Genomic DNA, 19,390 nt, shown 5'->3' on the forward strand with positions numbered 1-19,390 from the left:
CCTTCCTTCACTCCTTGCTAAATTTACATAGAAGGGAATCCTATGCAATCAATGTGACTGACTTCCAAATAAACATTCATTTAATTCATACTTTACGTTCAAGTGTGAGATTATATTTGACTGGTTTTAACAAGAACTAAAGTTTTATTGATGTAAATGAATCCAAACTCCACCTAAATATGTTTATCTTGCCTCTTAAGTGGTCCAAGACACGCTCAAACAGTTTTCATAAGGATTATGTCTGCCAAACATCTGTGATTGAAGCATTATCTATTACTGCAGCTATAAAACAATCCAAAATGCAATGCTAAAATTAAATCAGGATACCTTGTGCAAAAGCAATTCTTTTATTTGCCCCTGGAGGTCACTATGGCAGTTTAAAACTCCTGCAGCATAAAATGCAATTCTAGAAGTCTTCTCTCTTCTCCAGACTCTCCAGAATTTGCAGGAGAGGGTTCTCCTCTCACAGGGTCTCTGAAGCCTCAGAAATTTGCACGAAAATGCTTGCATAATTTTCTCAGAGGCTGCGTGAGACCAAGGTTTTCATGTGAGGATCCAGAGGCCTGGCTAATCACCAAAAATGGCAGGTCATGTCATCTGTGACACACTTGTCATAGGTTTGCTATCACTGGAACAAAAAGGTAGCCTTGAAGAAAATATGAACAGATGATACCAGAATATCAGCTTAGCCCTAAAAAGGAGAAGAGAGGGAGGATGAAACACAAATTTGGACCTCTTAGTATCTCTTAAACTCCCCCCCCCTCGGGAATCTCTTTCCATTTTTTAAAATTATGGAGGGCCCCAAAAGAACTTTTGTTTGTATGGGTTATATTTATCAATATTTATTGCATTTAAAATTTTAAAAATGACACATTTGCTGCAACTATTGCTTTTCACAATGGCTTGATGGGATTTTAATACTGTATTATTTTTCAGTATAGGCTGACAAATATTTCTGATTCTTGGAGACTTCTGAGAGGGTGTTGGGGGTTACACTTTGAGAAATGCTGTTCTTGGTTATTAGAGGGAGAAAAAGAAAGCTCCCATCAGATTCAAGATTGTGTGTTACACCACAGACCAAGAGAGTTCCAGTATTTCCAATGTAATTTGTTTTCTAATCCAGTCCAAGTTGAAGGGCTAACAGACAGGATTCCTCAAAGCAAACGCCATTAAGTGGCATAGAATTCTGGTTCTGAAACATTTCAAGTCTCATGGCAGTAACCAAAAGAATCATATCTGATTAAACCAGCTTTTTGCAGAGGACCTGTGAAGCATTCTCAGCTTTGACTGTTGACACGCCGGTTTCTGGTCCCTTGACTTTCCTAGTTCTCCTTCTTTAAACGTCTTCCATTTCCGTGAACAGTTCTTCAAGGGCGGTGCCCCCAAACAGTCCTAAAAGGAAGGCTTTAGTTCTTATCTGCATAAATGCACGTGGGTGAGTATATGCATAATTTATTTTATTTATTTTTTGTCATGTTTATGCAGTGTGTATTGGAAGTGGTTACCCTTTGAGAGCTGTATGCAATGAAATCTCATTTTAATATATGCTGATTAGTGTACATTTAAAGTGACAATAACGTTATCATTCTATTCTATTCTATTCTACTCTACTCTACTCTACTCTATTCTATTCCAGGGGTCCTCCAACTTGGTCACTTTAAGACTTGTGGACTTCAACTCCCAGAATTCCTCAGCCAGCCATTCTGGGACTTGAAGTCCACAAGTCTTAAAGTGGCCAGGTTGGAGGACCCCTATTCTATTCTATTCTATTCTATTCTATTCTATTCTATTCTATTCTATTCTATTCTATTCTATTCTACTCTACTCTACTCTACTCTACTCTACTCTACTCTACATTCTATTCTATTCTATTCTATTCTATTCTACTCCTCTCTACTCTACTCTACTCTACATTCTATTCTATTCTATTCTATTCTATTCTATTCTATTCTATTCTATTCTATTCTATTCTATTCTATTCTACTCTACTCTACTCTACTCTATTCTATTCCAGGGGTCCTCCAACTTGGTCACTTTAAGACTTGTGGACTTCAACTCCCAGAATTCCTCAGCCAGCCATTCTGGGACTTGAAGTCCACAAGTCTTAAAGTGACCAAGTTGGAGGACCCCTATTCTATTCTATTCTATTCTATTCTATTCTACTCTACTCTACTCTACTCTACTCTACTCTACTCTACATTCTATTCTATTCTATTCTATTCTACTCCTCTCTACTCTACTCTACTCTACTCTACTCTACTCTACATTCTATTCTATTCTATTCTATTCTATTCTACTCTACTCCTCTCCTCTAGTGTACAGTCTACCGTTTGATTGATCACCATCCTGCCAACAAGCTCGACTTCTGCCCGTCCTGCAGATCCTGGGCCAAAAGAGGGCGCTCTGTGACCAGCATCCCCAGAAAAGTTAAAGCGCCAACTGGGAACCCGCCTCTTTTCGCCGACAGGGAGCTCTTCGGCGGTTTGGGCGCTCCTGAACGCTCCCCTGCGGACACTCCCCGTCCCGTTCCACCTCTTCAGACACACCTCTCTGCCTCCGCGCTCCCCCTCCCCACCAGCGCCGCCGCCGCCGCCGCCCTCGTTTCCCAGGCAGGTTGGGCTGCCCAGGCAGGCAACTGGCTGCGCCGAGTCTCGGTCTTTTCGGGCACGGCTCTCGCGACCCATCTGCGGTCTCCATAGAGACTTTGAGGCAACCAGAGCCTTTCAGGTTGGGTGACAATACACGAAAGGGCAGAAGGAGAGGAGGAGCCGGAGGGGAGAGCGAGAGGCGAAGAAAAGCAGCCGCAGGAAAGCCAGCTTCGCGCCGGGGCAAACTTTCCTAGGCGAGGCGCTCCGTGCGCTTCTCGGATCGCCCCGACTCGCTCAAAGGCCACCTTTCTCAGCACTCCGCAACGCCGATTGAGAACCGAGGCTCTGAGAAGCGCCGGCCGGGAAACAAACCCTCGCGGGAAAGTGGGGCTTCTTGCTGAAGGCGAGCCGTAACTCTGAGCCGGAGAAAGAAGAGACGCGCGCTCGCCGGTCCTCTGGCTGGGGAAAGGAGAGAGAGAAAAGCGCGTCTCGGCGGAGGTTACCGGAGCTGCGCCCCGCCGGATCTCTCTTCCCTGCCGTCGGGCTTCGGGGCATCTAACTTCGGAGCCTGGGCAGATCCGCCACGCGACGTTGCCGTCCAGGGTGAGCCTCGGCAACGACGCGGCGGCGCCCCCGATTGGGTGGCGAGGAGCCATTTTGAGCGCCGTTGCGACGAAGCTCGACGCAGCATCTGCCGCCAACTTCGTAAGGTGGGCGAAAAGTTCGGTCTCCCCCACCCGCGCCGGAGGGGAGCCTTCCCCCCCCCCCTTTCCAGGCTTCCCCGGCTGCTGATGGACGAGGCCGGATGAGCAGCTCAGGGGGGTGGATGGATTTTGTAGCCCTTGGGCCGCCCTCCCTGCTTCCCAAGCCTCGGAGATGCGCCGTTTGCCGGGGGCCGCCTGGCTGCCGTGGATTTCGCTGCTGGCGCTCGCGACGGCGGGCTGGGAGCTGCATCTCCTTTGCGGGGACGGCGGCGGCGGCAACCCGGGCCGCTTGCTCTTGGACCTGTCGCTGGGGCCGGAGTGGCTCTGCGCTCTCGACGAGACTCGGACGCCCCGTCAGTTGAGGGACGCCGTGGAAGCGACGAGCGAGGGGCTGCTGCGGACGACGACGGCGCCGGTGGAGTGCGCGGGCTTGAGAAGAAATCCGCTGCCCCTCCATTTGCGCCTGGCTTCTCCGGCCGGCGGCGTCCTGCTCTCGCTCCGCCTGCCTGTTTACCTGCACGGCTGGGGCTCCCCTGGCCGATCCCCCCACGTTGCCACCCTGCCTCGCCTGGCCATTTTCCCAGCTCTTCCCCTCGGGCAGCGTTTGGCTTCTCTGCTGTGCTTCTCCCCTCCCTCTAGGCAGCAGGTGCTTCCCAAAGTGGGGGAGACAAAGGCAGGACCCCTGCTCTGGGCCCTCGTGACCCTGACAAGCTTCCCACGGTGTATCTGCCCCAACGGTCAGCCTTTGGGGCAAGTTGGGGAGAAACCACTAGACTGCCGTCTTCCCCAAGGGAGCTGCCCCCTGCAGCTCCTTTGTCACTTGAAGAGGACCCAACAGAGTGTTCTGATAGAGCTGGGGAAGCCTAGGCATTGGGGAGTGAAACAGCCATTCGGGGATAAACTAGAGGTGAATAGAAGCAGGCAAGAGGTCTCCCCACAATTGGAGACCCGGAGTGGTAGCAATTGGGATTCTGGGCCTCGAGGACCTCGGAGGATGAGGAGTGTGAATAGCCCACCTCAGTTCAAATTGCCCAATTACCAAGTTTCAATCGCTGAGAACCAGCCTGCAGATACAGCGGTCATCACCCTAGAAGCCCACGACCCAGATGAAGGGGAGGCAGGCCGCTTAACCTATTCGATGGAGGCCTTTTTTGACAAAAGATCCAATGATTACTTCTCTGTTGATTCTAAGTCCGGAGCAATAGTTACCACCCGTAAGCTGGATCGAGAGACAAAAGATACCCACGTGCTTCAGGTAACTGCAACGGATCATGGGTCTCCACGGCATCGCTCAGCAGTCACCTTCCTGACTGTGACTGTAAGTGACACCAATGACCATGATCCTGTGTTTGAACAGCCAGAATATCGAGAGACCATTAGAGAGAACCTGGAGCTAGGTTATGAGGTGCTAACAATTCGTGCCACAGACGAGGATGCTCCAGACAATGCTAATTTACTATATCGTATCCTAGAACCAGGCTCTGCAGAAGGAATTTTTGAGATTGACCCATATTCTGGTGTTGTGAGAACTTCTGCCACTGTGGATAGAGAGGAAGTCTCAGAGTACCATCTTGTGGTCGAAGCCAATGACCAAGGGAAAGACCCCGGTCCACGAAGTGCCACAGTTACAGTACATATCACCGTGGAAGACGAGAATGACAATTCCCCTCAATTCAGTGAAAAACGCTACTTGGTACAAATACCAGAGAACAGTCCAATCAACAGCCAGGTATTACAAGTAAAAGCCACCGACCGAGACCGTGGCAACAATGCCCAGGTCCATTATAGCATTGTCAGTGGCAACTTGAAAGGCCAATTTTATATCCATTCTTTCTCTGGCTCTATTGACTTGATCAATCCCCTGGACTATGAGACCATTCGAGAGTACACCCTCAGGATCAAGGCACAGGATGGAGGAAGGCCTCCACAGATCAATTCAAGCGGGATGGTGTCCATCCAAGTGTTAGATGTAAATGACAATGCCCCTATTTTTGTGAGCACCCCCTTTCAAGCCACAGTGCTAGAAAATGTCCCCATAGGATATTCAGTGTTACACATCCAGGCAGTAGATGCTGATGCTGGGGACAACGCTCGTTTGGAATACAAACTCTTTGAACTCTCCCATCTTCCTGCCTTGGCATCCACAGATGGGAATACAGTGTTTCCATTCCAGATCAACAATAGCACAGGTTGGATTACAGTGTCAACTGAGCTTGACCGAGAGACTACCGAGAATTACCACTTTGGGGTGGAGGCCAGAGATCAGGGAGTGCCTGTCATGTCTTCCTCTGCCAGTGTATCTATCACTGTCCTCGATGTCAATGATAACAGTCCTACTTTCACTGAAAAAGTATATCAGCTCAGGCTGAATGAGGATGCAACAGTAGGCAGCAGTGTCTTGACCTTGACTGCAATGGACAAAGATGTCAACAGTGTAGTAACCTACCAGATCACGAGTGGGAACACAAGGAATCGCTTTGCCATTACTAGTCAGAGTGGTGGTGGTCTGATTACTCTGGCCTTGCCCCTTGATTATAAGCAGGAAAGGCAGTATGTATTGACTGTTACTGCTTCAGATGGAACTCTGTTTGATACAGTGCAAGTCTTCATCAATGTTACAGATGCCAATACACACCGACCAGTTTTCCAAAGTTCACACTATACCGTGAGTGTCAGTGAGGACAAGCCCATTGGAACATCCATTGTAACAATCAGCGCCACTGATGAAGATACTGGAGAGAACGCAAGAATTACTTACATCTTGGAAGACAACATCCCTCAGTTCCGCATTGATCCTGACACAGGAACAATCACTACCTTGATGGAATTAGACTATGAAGACCAAGCTTCTTACACGTTAGCCATCACAGCCCAGGACAATGGGATCCCCCAGAAATCTGATACCACCTATGTGGAGATCCTCATTCTAGATGCCAATGACAATACTCCTCGTTTTCTTCGAGATCGGTATCTGGGCTCTGTTTTTGAAGATGTACCCCTGTCCCACAGCGTTTTGCAGGTGTCCGCTGTAGACCGTGACTCGGGTCCCAATGGCCGCCTTGTTTATACTTTCCAGGGCGGGGATGATGGTGATGGAGATTTTTACATTGAAGCCACATCAGGGGTGATACGGACATTGCGCAAGCTGGATCGCGAAAACGTGGCTGTCTACAGCTTGCGTGCTTTTGCTGTGGATAGGGGTAGCCCACCTCTCAAGGCATCTGTTGACATCCAGGTTACTGTATTGGATATCAATGATAACCCCCCTGTTTTTGAACAAGATGAATTTGACATCTTTATTGAAGAGAACAGTCCTGTTGGTTCAATTGTGGCCAGGATTAGTGCAGTCGATCCTGATGAAGGAACCAATGCACAGATCATGTATCAGATAGTAGAGGGGAATATTCCTGAGGTCTTCCAGCTTGATCTTCTTAATGGTGACCTTACAGCCCTGATGGATCTGGATTATGAGAGCCAGACAGAGTATGTAATTGTGGTACAAGCTACCTCAGCCCCACTTGTCAGCCGAGCTACTGTGCACATACGCCTCCTAGATCAAAATGACAACCCTCCTGTGTTGCATGACTTTCAGATTCTGTTTAATAATTATGTCACCAACAAATCTAATAGCTTTCCTTCTGGAGTGATTGGCAAGATCCCTGCCCATGATCCTGATATATCTGACCAACTTGACTATACCTTTGTCCAGGGCAATGAATTAAACCTGTTGGTTTTGGATTCTGTTACTGGAGAACTCAAGCTGAGCCGAGATTTGGACAACAACAGACCCCTTGAGGCCTTAATGAAAGTATCAGTTTCTGGTGAGTGTATATCTTTCGGAGTGTATATCTTTTGTGATGTCAGATAATGGTAATCGCACTCCATTTATTTATTGGACTGACAACATAGGTAAATGGGAACATTATGCATTTTGATTTTTAATTTTCTGTGCTGGCTGGGCAATTCTGGGAGTTAGTTCATGGATCTTCAAGTTGCTGAGGTTGAGAAACACTGTTCTTTGCTGATGTAATTTGGTAAGAAAGCTGAAAGCAGACAAGAAGAACTTCACATTTGTTGAACAAAGGTCATGCTTTGTTTTGATACTAACTCTTTAGGAAGATTTAGCCAGTCATATTGTGATCCACAGAAACTTGGATAATATAAGCTAAACCAAGGTATAACGATATTATGTATTTCTGCTGGTGAGCTGTTGCCTATGTTTAAATTATTCAAATGTTGAACATATATTTAAAAAAAGGTAATAATAAGTCAATAATAAGCTGGATCCTTCAAAGTCAGCTGTAGTTTCGGTTCCCATACCTTTAGAGCTTAATCCCAAGTATATTTGTACTAGCAGTATTAGGAAATTTGTCTTCCTTCAGATGAGTCCTAACTGCCTATACTGGATGATTCCTTATAATTATAATGAATATGTCTGTAGGAGCAAATGCTCAATAAATACCTTTCTTGTGAGACCGCAACGATGTATAATATATCCATCTAGAATATTTATATAATTTAATTATTTTACATGCTTGGCATTTTAAAACAAACCAGCAGCAGAAGACTTGGCAGAATTCCTGTCTTTTGTATATCCATTGTCATTTTTTTCCAGACACATTTTAGTAGGAGTAGAATACTTTTAAGGGCAAATTCCATAGCATCCTGTTTGATGATTAACATAATAGATTTTCCCTAGCCAAGATAAATCTAAATGCATTTACAGTATTAACAAGGATTAGTTTGATATTGTTGTTCCACGTACCCATTAATATGGTGCTCCAAAAATATGTAGGACAATATTTTGGCTCTAAGAGGTAATATTCTGGGGGATGTAGTTTTAATGGACAAAAGTTATGCATGCAAAAGCAGTTTTATAATCCCTCCTCTGAAATTAAAGGAGTTTAGGCTGGATTTTATCTTCTAATAAATTTATTTTGGCATGAATTTTCATAGGCAAGACTGGCTCCATCCATTGTATTCGACTCTATGAAGAATTTAAAGAGTTAGAGAGCTTAAAAACATTTCTGTTGAGTCTGACTAAACGGCTTTCTCTTGAATGCTATTTCATTACTGTATTATTTTGTAAGCAACTTTGAAAAATATTAGGAAATTAAGAATTGTAGAAACAATCTCATTAATTATAGTACATGTCTAGTTGCTGCCTGCAAGAATTAGTTGCACGTCAGGTAGCTTGTTTTAAACAAAATGTACATTGGATCTTCTTGAGGCAGACAATTCATATGTGTTTAAATGTATCCAGATTTTGTTTTCTAACATAAACTAATAAATTCTACTGGTGATCGCTAATCATCCTATGTTAAAATGGCTTTAAAATATTCAAATAGTTTATGTGCTTCATAGATAATTAATTTTACTATAGAGTTACATCTGAAAAACACATAAGGCATTTTGTAGGGAATAATCTGCTCTTGCATTTGGACTGTCATTCAAACTGTGCCATTGATCTTTATAATTATAGCATCAGTGTGGCCAAGTCTAGCCTTTTGCAGTTTCATTCTTCTGTTTTTTTGCAAGCCTCCCAACCAGCTGCATGCAGCTCTTGTTGACCTTTTGAGCCTCACTGTGAACTGTATCTTGTTAGGGATGCTTTTTACTCCCAATAGTCTTTTTGCTTTTGTGTGAAATGGCTTCAGCGTGTGTATTAAATTTGGAAGGTGTTTTTCCTTGCCCCCCTTTGTGCTGAAATGTTACTCAAATTAGTCTGATTCTGTCAGCACTTAATTAGAATGTAGTGCCAAGAAGAGAAGTCAAGTCAGTGCAACAGTAGTGTGTTCTATCATGTTGACACAACTAGTACTAACGCTCACTGTTAGGCATACCATAAATAATAATACTCACTGTTAAAATCTATTACTTTATTCAACTTATTCTTTCTTTATTTCATTAGATTTAGATGCTACTTAAAATTACTCTGTGTGGTTTACAATTTAAACAAAAGAAAAAATATTCCATATTCAATATGGAAAGAAAATCAATATCTGTCAAGACAATACACTAAGTATATTTGATAAATGATTAAGATTTCATTCAGACCTTTACCAGTAATTAACTGTAATTAATGTACTCATTACTTCTGTGTTAGGTAGAGATTTCCAGAGATAATATTTGAGTTGACTTGATTATCTTAGCTGGTAGTGACTTGTTTTTGGATTATGCCTATGGTCATAATCAAGCTGAATCAACTGATAACAGTATAATAATATCTACTGTTGAAAGATAAAGGACATGTCATAAAACAAACCTCAAAATGTACTACATGGGTTGATAAAATTCAAGACAGAAGGAAAGGAGAATTTAAGTTTGGATTTTTACTATAATAATTCTAGAGATTCCAATGGATGGGTGTAAACAGGTTGGATATATTTAATATTTTTTAAAAAATGAATTTAACATGTTAATGTTTCAAATACAATTGTTGTGTGTTTATTGTTTAACATATGTCCTCAAAATAATCTTCTTCAAGTCTGTTTCTACTGTATAGGATTTCTCTGGGGAACTAAGCTGTGAATCTAAACAACCCCTTCATTCAGACCCAAATTAAAGCTCTTTCAAATGTGATAATAACTGCCTTGTTTGAAGGCACAAAGTGCAATACATAATTACTTGCTTTAGATACAAATGTGCCTAAATAAAATGTACATAAATGAAATTCATAAATGTACTAGCAACATATAGAACATGGAATGTCAGTTCTCTTCTAATGTCAGAAAAATCTTATTACCCTGTCATTTTGGTCCAGTATTTTCAGAAATGATACTTTTTTAGCTGCTGGGCAAATTCAAAAGTTTGGTAGCTTGTTATGAGCATTGCTTTTTTTTAAAAAAAAGGCTACCATAGTGACTAATTAGGGAATGACAGTTTTCTGGAAGGTTCCAGTAACATTCTACTGTTTGTACAGCTATGTAAAGCAGAGACATTTTTGAAAAAAGATGATTCTGAAAGGTGATATTAGTTGCATAGAATTCCTCTTCCTTCCTTCCTTCCTTCCTTCCTTCCTTCCTTCCTTCCTTCCTTCCTTCCTTCCTTCCTTCCTTCCTTCCTTCCTTCTTATTTTAAAAAAATAAGGTTAACTATAGAAAACAAGGTAGGAACTCTGTACCTTTATCAAGTAATGGGTCACTGAGTGTGATTGTTTTCTTTTAAATCTTATCAGCAAAGTTATACACGGGGATATTTTGTATACGTTTGGAAATTTATAGTGGTGTAAGTATTATTTTTACTGTAAATATATTACAGTGTATATTGATTTTATTGCTTCTATGCAATTTTAACTCTACTTGGTTTTTACTTCTTAATTCTAAGAGCCGTGGTGGTACAGTGGTTAGAATGCAGTATTGCAGGCTAACTCAATGTTCACTCCATAAATTTGAATCTGACCAGCTCAAGGTTGAATCAGCCTTCCATCCTTCCGAGGTCGGTAAAATGAGGACCCAGATCGTTGGGGGCAATATGCTGTCTCTGTAAACTGCTTAGAGAGGGCTGTAAAGCATTGTGAAGCAATATATAAGTTTAAGCGCTATTGCTATTAACAGTGGCTGGATCAAGCCCTGATCCTGGGGTGGCATGATCTGTAGTAGAATTTTGAAAGTGGTATTATAAGTGATGAAGAAAATGTTACGTTGTTATCTACTTTATTTGACAGGTTATCTCTTTTTAATTAGAGTAATGCATGGAAAAAAGTATGATGTCTACTATTTGCAGCAGAAACAGTTTATACTACTGTAGAAAACGCAAACTGAACTTTATGAATATGAATGAAAATTGATTAAATAGATATTTCAACATCATCCATAAAATAATATATAAATATAAGAGTTGTATTGTGTTTGCATACATGGGAGCTTATGTCAGATACAAACGTAGACATCAGTCAATCCAAAGAAGATATTCAAAGCCCTATTTTACAATGGCTTCAGAACTGGGTGTCTTTTCTATTGGAACAGGTTTTCTGGAAGCACTTTTGCATTCAATCTATACTTTTAAAAGCCTGGTTTCTAGGCAAATTAGTGGTAGCTGAATTTGAATACTTAGTGAATTGCTCTCTGAATACCATTGTAATGTGAAACAACTTAGTTAGGTATATAAACTTTTCAGAAATGGATTAATATGGACTGAGATAAGACTTGATGCTTTCCTATTAGCCCTGTTCATACACATGTGGATACCCCCCATGTGTATATATAATTGTACTGAATTTTTTCTTCATTGCTTTATTTAAGATCTTACAATTGCAGGTACTGTCTCATAGAGGTGCTGACGTTTGTTAGAATTATGCAGAGTAAGCTGTTCTTTTTTTTTTTTTTTACTGATGTTTCTACCTACTTTTGCAAAGGCTTATTTCAATATTTGGCTGTTACCTTTTTGCACAGGAAAGAAAGAGCTGCTTAGACATGAACTGTCTTAGTAGCCTCCTCTCTGTTGCTAGGGAATTAAATTCCATTAATGTAAAATGTTGCTATCATGATATCCCTTTAGGTCAGACAATTATCTGATTGTCCTTTTCTATTGAAAAAGGATATAATTTATTCTGATTATGAATCATTTGTTTTAATATGATTGTTAGATAACATTGTCTTCCATACAGAAAGAAGCACTCATTTATCATCTGCCATATACAGTACTAAATATAGTAAGAAATAAATATTTAATGAAATCTGAAATGTGATGGGGTTCAGTGTCTGTAATGTGTTAGTTTAAGGATAATTTGAATTACAGAGTGACTTGGCATACAGCATCAATTCTGTGATCTTGGATTCATGAGAACTCTAGGAAACCACTGTTGACTATATAAGAAAAGATTTTCTTCTGAAATGAATTCTACTGGATTGAATTCCACTATGGAGAATTCTTAAGCATCAAGTGTATGTTCCTAATAGTGAGAAAAGGAAATTGTGCTTTATGAACAAAAGAAAGTTGAATTCCATTCAAAATCCTTAGAATTCATAATGTTCTTATTATGGTTAAAAATGTGCTGTTGTGTCTCCTTATTCTTGTCCAGAAATGTTTCCTTTTTAAACATGATGTTTCATTAGGTTCCTTGGCTATGAAAACTATATTTAGATGTATTCTAGGGGAGTAATCTAATTTGCGAAACCAATATTATTAACTGTTATTTATTGAGGACATTGTTGAGGATTTAATTCAGTAGAGGTGAGGCAAGGCAAAGCGATTTTAGATTAGTGGAATGTTCAGGTAATTCCTGTGTCATGTAGGATGTTACAGTATACCTTTTCATATTGGCTAGGAAAGATATTGATAAATGAATGCCTTTTCTGGAGTTACTTGTATGATACTGATAAATTGGTTGTGTGTATGAGAGAGAAAGTGTGTGTGTGTTTCAATGTTGCTGATTTGATTGCATTGTATAGTATCTGTTCAAGTATCCATGTGTTGAAGTCCCACTGAGTCCGCAAGGAGAAGGGCGGGATATAAATACAATAAAACTCAAAACTCAAACTCAAACACTGAAAATAATCCAATTCACGTGCAATAGAATTGTAAATTTTTTCCTGTGATTCATTTCCAACTCTTCCATCCCACCATTAAAACTATTGGAGCTTAGTTCTATACATATACAGGTATTAATTTGTGCGGTGGTTATATATTTTTACATTTTGAGAACTCCATGATCTGTATGCATGTTCAGGATTGCTGGATAAAAGTGCTGATAGCAGCAGTAAAGGTTTTAACAGGCAGTTACTATTTACCCACATAGAAGAGAAGCCAATGATTCCTGTAAGACTATGCATATTCTGACATTTATAATGCAAAATCTAAAGGAGAGGAGGAACATGCAAAGTAAATTTATGCAATATTCAAAATATCATGGCTTTCACTCCTTTTTCTGCCAATTTATTTGAGAAAGAAAAACTTTTCATGTTGAACTACAGTATATTCAGATTAAACCAGCATTTTCAATTAAACTAAAAATTAATCGAGTAGATCTCAACATTTATTTTCAAAGCATTTGCTTGTGCAAATTTTATTAATTTGGTTGCTCTGAGAGTAGCCTATTCAAGGACAGTGAATGTGTGTAAATAATCTTGTTAACATGGTAAAATTATAATGATGTACTTGGTCACTTAAAAAGGCAAGCACTAAATAGCAATGAAACGGAAAGTGAGGTCTCTCTCATTGCTGACATATGTAATTATAAACATACAAGTCTTATCATCTACAAAGCATGTGATGGGGAGCCAAACTGTTTTCAGCACTGTTTGGGAAAGCCTGATATAGCTTTGAAACGGCAGATAGCAGTTGAGAAACTGTCCAAAATATTTCAGCAGTGGACATAGGTGGATCGGTCAGTGAATAACAGCTGACCAACTGGATAGTTTTGGTGTTCTATGAAATCTGCTATGTAAATAGACTCCCATAACTGTTACCTAGTTGTCTTGATAAAGGGAGGAAATGAATGAAATAAATCTGACACTGGAAGAAATGTGTGAATAGGTGTGGTGTCAACTGTTCACTTCATTTAAAATCTGTACTGCATAAATAAAATCACTTTCAGTTCCAGTGAAAAGGAAGGCTTATATCAGCATTAAGATATATGGCTGCAACATGAAAGGTTCCCGCCAACCTGAGAAGATAAAAGAAAACTGAATGATAGATTTATAAACGTTATCTGATAAATATGTGTTTGCGGCCATGTATGTATGTATACTTACATTAAATTAAATTTAATTAAATTTAATTTAATCTAAATTAAAAATTTGTACCAGTTAAAAGGTTAAATGGCATCAATGTAGGTATATATACATACATTGATGCCATTTAATCTTTTAACTGGTACAAATTTTTAATTCAGAAAAAAAAGGAAAGAAAAAAATCAATGGAAGGAGTAACCATTAGTATTAAAATGTTTAATGCATACGGAATATACAATAATAGCCAAGTATTTTGTGCGTGTGTGTGTGGAATAAAATACATATTGATAGTAAGGTGATCCAGATGTTTTTTCCTATTAACTTATCTTTTCTCAGTAAATTAAACAATTATTTGAAAGACAAAAATCTCATAGCTTTATTCAAGGTTTGTTACAGAGTGAAAAAGGGTCTTTTTCTACTGCTGATCCCTGTGTCTTGTGTCTGACTAGAAAGCTTTACCGTTTGTTCAATTATTACATTTAATGATGAGGCAGCTTATTTTGATTTTATATTTAGTGAAGCAGCTTGCCTCATTAGATATTGTGACTGTAGACTGAAATCTGTTTTTCAATGGGCCTTTATTATTTCTTTGAAGTCAGTGACAAAATGTCCTGTATAATCCCCCCATACACACACTTTTTAAATATTGGTATATGTGATGTCTGATATAACCCCATGCATTCTTTCTTGTTGTGATTGTTTGGTTTTGTACAATACGAAGTTTATTGGGCATATGAAGGCAAGAGCATGAAAATTTGATATTGTGGGTGATGCTATTGGGTACTACTATAATATTGCAAAATATTCAGGGATTTTTGAGGAAAGATTTTTTAAAAAGTTTAGGAGACTAACCCTTAGGGTTTAAGCAGGGCTGCTAGATCAACTGTGGAGTTCTTGAGGCAAGATAAAGCATTTGAATAATTTTTATCTTACTATCAGTAAATGGTTTAGCCTCAGTGCCTTTGTTTGTTGTGGTAATTCTTTCATTACAGATAGCATCACTTCTTCTGATGTGGTGTAAATGACTGGCTTATTGTTCCTGCTCTGTGTTGTCAGAAGAGACCATAACTTTTGAAGGTCCTAGCTTAGGGCCTCCAGGGCTAGTTAAGTGGCGGCATTTCCTGTTGTGCCTGATTTTAAAATCTGACCTCAGGCCTAATTATTACATGTGATGATACAATAAACATTTCTGGAAATATTTGTAGTAGCTTTTCTATAAAATGATATGACCTGTAGTGTTGGAAGATGCTTTTTGGTGAATAATATTATTCTATTACAATACTTTCCTGTTATATTATTCTGATGAATAATAGGCGTGCAGTGTTTCTTTCCCTGGAATTTTAGAAGATTGTGCAAACTTTAACAGTAAATCAATAAAGTATATAGTGATATTCAGAGAAATTAGAGAAAAAATATTGTAGAGTTATGCTTAAATGGGAGATTTTTTAACAGAAACATGAAATAAGTTAATTCTGAATTGTATGATTGGATCACATTGCATTTTATTTATAATCATGTGAAGATATCAATCTGTAATTGAGTGGGAAAATATTAACATCAGAAAATAATTAATTCCTGAGTGACAATCCTCTCACGCCAAGATGGATAAATGTCATTAGCAAGCAATGAAAGAGTGTGCTTCAGCTTAATAAGATCTCCCAGTAATATGTTTTACATTGTGATCATAGCATTTGTCCCATGATATGTTGTTACAGTTTGAATGGTTTTACAGTAATATTTTTGCTGTCCTTTGTAAATTGCTCAAAGCTGTTAAGGTGATGGGCAATATATAAAATATGTAAATAATTGTCTGCCAAGTGCATCACTAATACATCTGTGAGTGTAGCATACTGGTTCATTTGTCTATTAAACTTAGTCTGGTGATATCCAAGCTGCAAAAATCTAGGCCAGTGGTGGCAAACCTATGGCACGTGTGCCAGAGGTGGCACTCAGAGCCCTCTCTGTGGGCACGCACGCCATGCCCTGGAGATGGCAACCATCCCTCTTCAACCAGCTGCCCGCTAACTTGCCTAGGTCCCACATGGCCGGATGTATCCCAGCACCCATGCGCTCACTGGCCTCTGTGTGCAGGGGCCAATGGTGTCAGGCAGTAGCCTCCCCGGCCCCTGCCTCACCTTTCCCTGTGACAATGGCACCCCCGCCCTGCCTTACCTCGCTTCACCCCGCAGCATGAGCCTCCTGCCCACCGCCCCACCTGCCAGAGACCCCCTGGATCTCACCCAACCCTACCCAGCCCCCACAGGCGACCCTCCCCACGAGCAACATTGAGGTGATCACGCCTACCTTGGCCACACCCAATCTGCCATGACCACCACAGCCACGTCCACCCAGTGGGCCACGCCCACCTGGCACCCGGCGATAAGTGAGTTTTGGGTTGCAGTTTGGGCACTCGGTCTCTAAAAGTTCTCCATCGCTGATCTAGGCAGATGCAGAAAACTTTTTGCTGATGTCTAGCATAGTGTTTGTCAACAACTTTAAGATGTGTGGACTTCATCTCCCAGAATTCCCTAACTAGCATGTATCTTAAAGCTCTTGAGGTTGAGAAACACTGGTCTAGGAGTTTCTTGGATTTTTGCAATCCAAATTACAGTACAATTACCCAGCTTCCAGTATTATTGTTCTTGTTTCAGCGCACAGCAAGAAGGAATTGAAAGCTGATACACTCTCAAATTGAGAACATAAAATACGTGTGCTACTCAAGCAAGGTCAAAGATCAAAGCTTTTTAAAATTTGCAGTACTGTGGAGCAATGAATATTTTTTACGGTAAGCTACCTGCCAGGGAGAAGGGCCCCCAGTTTGAGGATATATGGAACATGTATTCTTTGCTTTGATGCCTTGTTTCAGCAACCAATCTTTGTCAGTCTTGCCTACTGCAGATCATGATAGTCTGAGCTCTAAGCTTCATTAAAACGGTAGAGTAATTCAATCGTTTTGGGAAAGCAAGATACTTAATAATTGAAGGACACGAACAAAGCAATCTTTTTTCATCCTTTGGAGCTTACATTGCATTTTTTAAAACTTAACTGAAATTTTATCCTATTTCATTTGATTCTTTTAACAGCTTACAGATTAGATTGTTTTTTTTTCACTATGTGGTTACTATCTCCAAACTTCCCATTGTCAGATTGCACCAAGAGGAAAACAAGCTTTCTGTATTTGTGTCAGACTTTAAAATATTATTAAAAATAAAGACAAATGGAGAAGTTTTAATACTACTTATTTTAATAAAGATACATTTTATATAGAATCTCCAGGATCTTGAGGACATCAAGCTTTGAAAGGATATTTGTAGATAAATAATGAAATTAAAATAGAACATATAGATCACAGTTGGGAAGAGGCAACAAGTGGTAACAAGATATGGATGAAACAGTACAAATGTGATAAGGATGCTGTAGATTTTGAAAGCTGGACTCCTCTTTCCTTCCCACTTTATACTCTTGGATTTTTGTACTTCAGTTCTCACATAGGAGTGGCAGTCATGCTCTGATAGTCACATTGAAGAAGAAAGATGGGGGAGAGGGTGAGAATAATAAATCTATCCGAGATTAGAGGAGACTTTTAAAGAAGGGCTTTTATTTTTCAAACATTTTCAAGTGCAGTGTGAATTCCTGGTTTAAGTTAATACCTCATTCTACCTTGTGGTATTTATATTAGCTGATGAGTAAACTTCCTTCTTTTATTTTCCAAAGAAATGGGTGTGTTATGCTGATAGGTAAATAACAGAATAATCTATTTTAGTATGTTCTGTGATTGGGGTTCACTTATTTCTGTTGCAACAGGCTGTGGAGATTTATGCTGCCTTTCTGATTACACAAAGTGTGTCTGACTGGAAAGCCTACAAAAGTATGACTTTAAAGGCAAAAGTAATCAAAGCTGTGATGGCACAAACTGTGACTCATGCATTAATAATACTTACAGGAAATTATTCTTAAAGTGTGTGTGCTTATACTGTACATGTGTATACATGTGAATGAGTGTATAAAAGGCTAGTTGATTAATAATTTTGTTGTATTTAATTAGCCTCCAAGCACTGGCTCATTAGAATTTTGTGATAGGGAAAAAAAAGCTTGGTTTCAGTCCTAAATACCTACTTATAAAATCAAATGAAAAAACTTTCTCATTCATTGGCTTGGTTCAGCATTAATTAGTATAAATGACCTCTTTTAACTTGACGATGTCCATGTATATCCACTTCAGCTCATATAATCCATCCATTAATTATGCTGCTGGGGATAATCTGGACATCAACTTCAGAAGCATTAGCAGGAAGTCATTGGTATATGGAAACTTTTCCTTTTCTTATTTTTCATTTCCCCAAAGATACATCAGGGTTGTGCAGTTTCACAGGAAGTGGGTGGCCATAAAATTGAAGTAATAAAATAATAAACTTTAGTTTTGAATGCAAAAGGAGCTAGTTTCTAAGTATATGAAGGCATTCCTATTGCATCTGTTGGCAATTCTTTAAAGTCATTGTATCTTTTTACAGAATACTCAATTTCTATATGCAGGTACAGTGCAAGGAAAGACATGTTTGGCTTAAGGAGTTGCTGACAGTGTTAATCTTCATAAGGGTAGCTAAACTGATGATCCACTCCCTAAAATAGAATTTGTGTTAAAAGAAATGAAGGAAATCCAAACATTTGTATCTTTGCTGCTCAGTATGAGGAGCATTGTGATGCTTTGCAATAGAGGAAAGTTCTCCAGTATACGTAATGGGAAAATGGAGTTCCCAAAATACTTTAAAATGCCTAATGATTGGAAAAGGTAGTTTGAAGGAGTAATATCCTGCAGGCATTGTTACCATCTGGATAGACATGTTCAGACAATTGGTGTGAAGGAAACTGAAACATGTTTTGGGATCTTCAAAACAATATGAGATGATGAAGTCAAGTCTGAGAGGGAATTATAACTAGGAGTGAGAAATCCTGTCCTTCCCTCCACCAAGTCTTGAAGCCCTACAGACCAAATTTCTGCCACTATTGGAATGGTGTGAAGTGAAACTTTAAACTATGTTTCCTTGGTATTATCCTGCCTGCCTATCAGATGTATTTTGCAATAAAGCTGATGTCCCAAAGTTGGTGCCCTTGGCAGGCCCATCTGATATTTTGTTTTGTGATGACAGTCATTTGCAAATGAGGAAGCATCCATCCCATGATAATCAAAGCATTTGCACCATGCTCTCACAGATGATAGAAATCTGTGTTAAATGTTGTATTTAAGCCACTGTTAAAATACTCATATAGCATATTCTGAAATAATTATTGATTGCAGTGAAATGTGCTCCTGGAAAAAAAAATAACAATTCAGGTTGATTGAGACTTTGCTGAAGGAATGCCAGTTTTGTTACTTGACAAATCATGACTAATCTTATATGGAATTCCCAAAGAACGTTTGTCTTAA

General features: G+C 39.8%; 1 protein-coding gene across 1 annotated transcript in view; it reads left to right on the top strand.

Annotated features, from left to right (window-relative positions):
- The first annotated feature begins 3,464 nt into the window (after positions 1 to 3,464).
- The window catches only part of CELSR1 (cadherin EGF LAG seven-pass G-type receptor 1), a 153,960-nt gene continuing 138,034 nt past the window's right edge, over positions 3,465 to 19,390 (top strand). The window contains exon 1 of the mRNA XM_015823755.1: positions 3,465 to 7,113. Coding sequence (XP_015679241.1) covers positions 3,465 to 7,113 — 3,649 coding nt within the window. The remainder of the gene's footprint in view (positions 7,114 to 19,390) is intronic.

The sequence above is a fragment of the Protobothrops mucrosquamatus genome, unplaced genomic scaffold, assembly GCF_001527695.2.
Source record: "Protobothrops mucrosquamatus isolate PMUCROS unplaced genomic scaffold, P.Mucros_1.0 scaffold1976, whole genome shotgun sequence".
NCBI lineage: Eukaryota > Metazoa > Chordata > Lepidosauria > Squamata > Viperidae > Protobothrops > Protobothrops mucrosquamatus.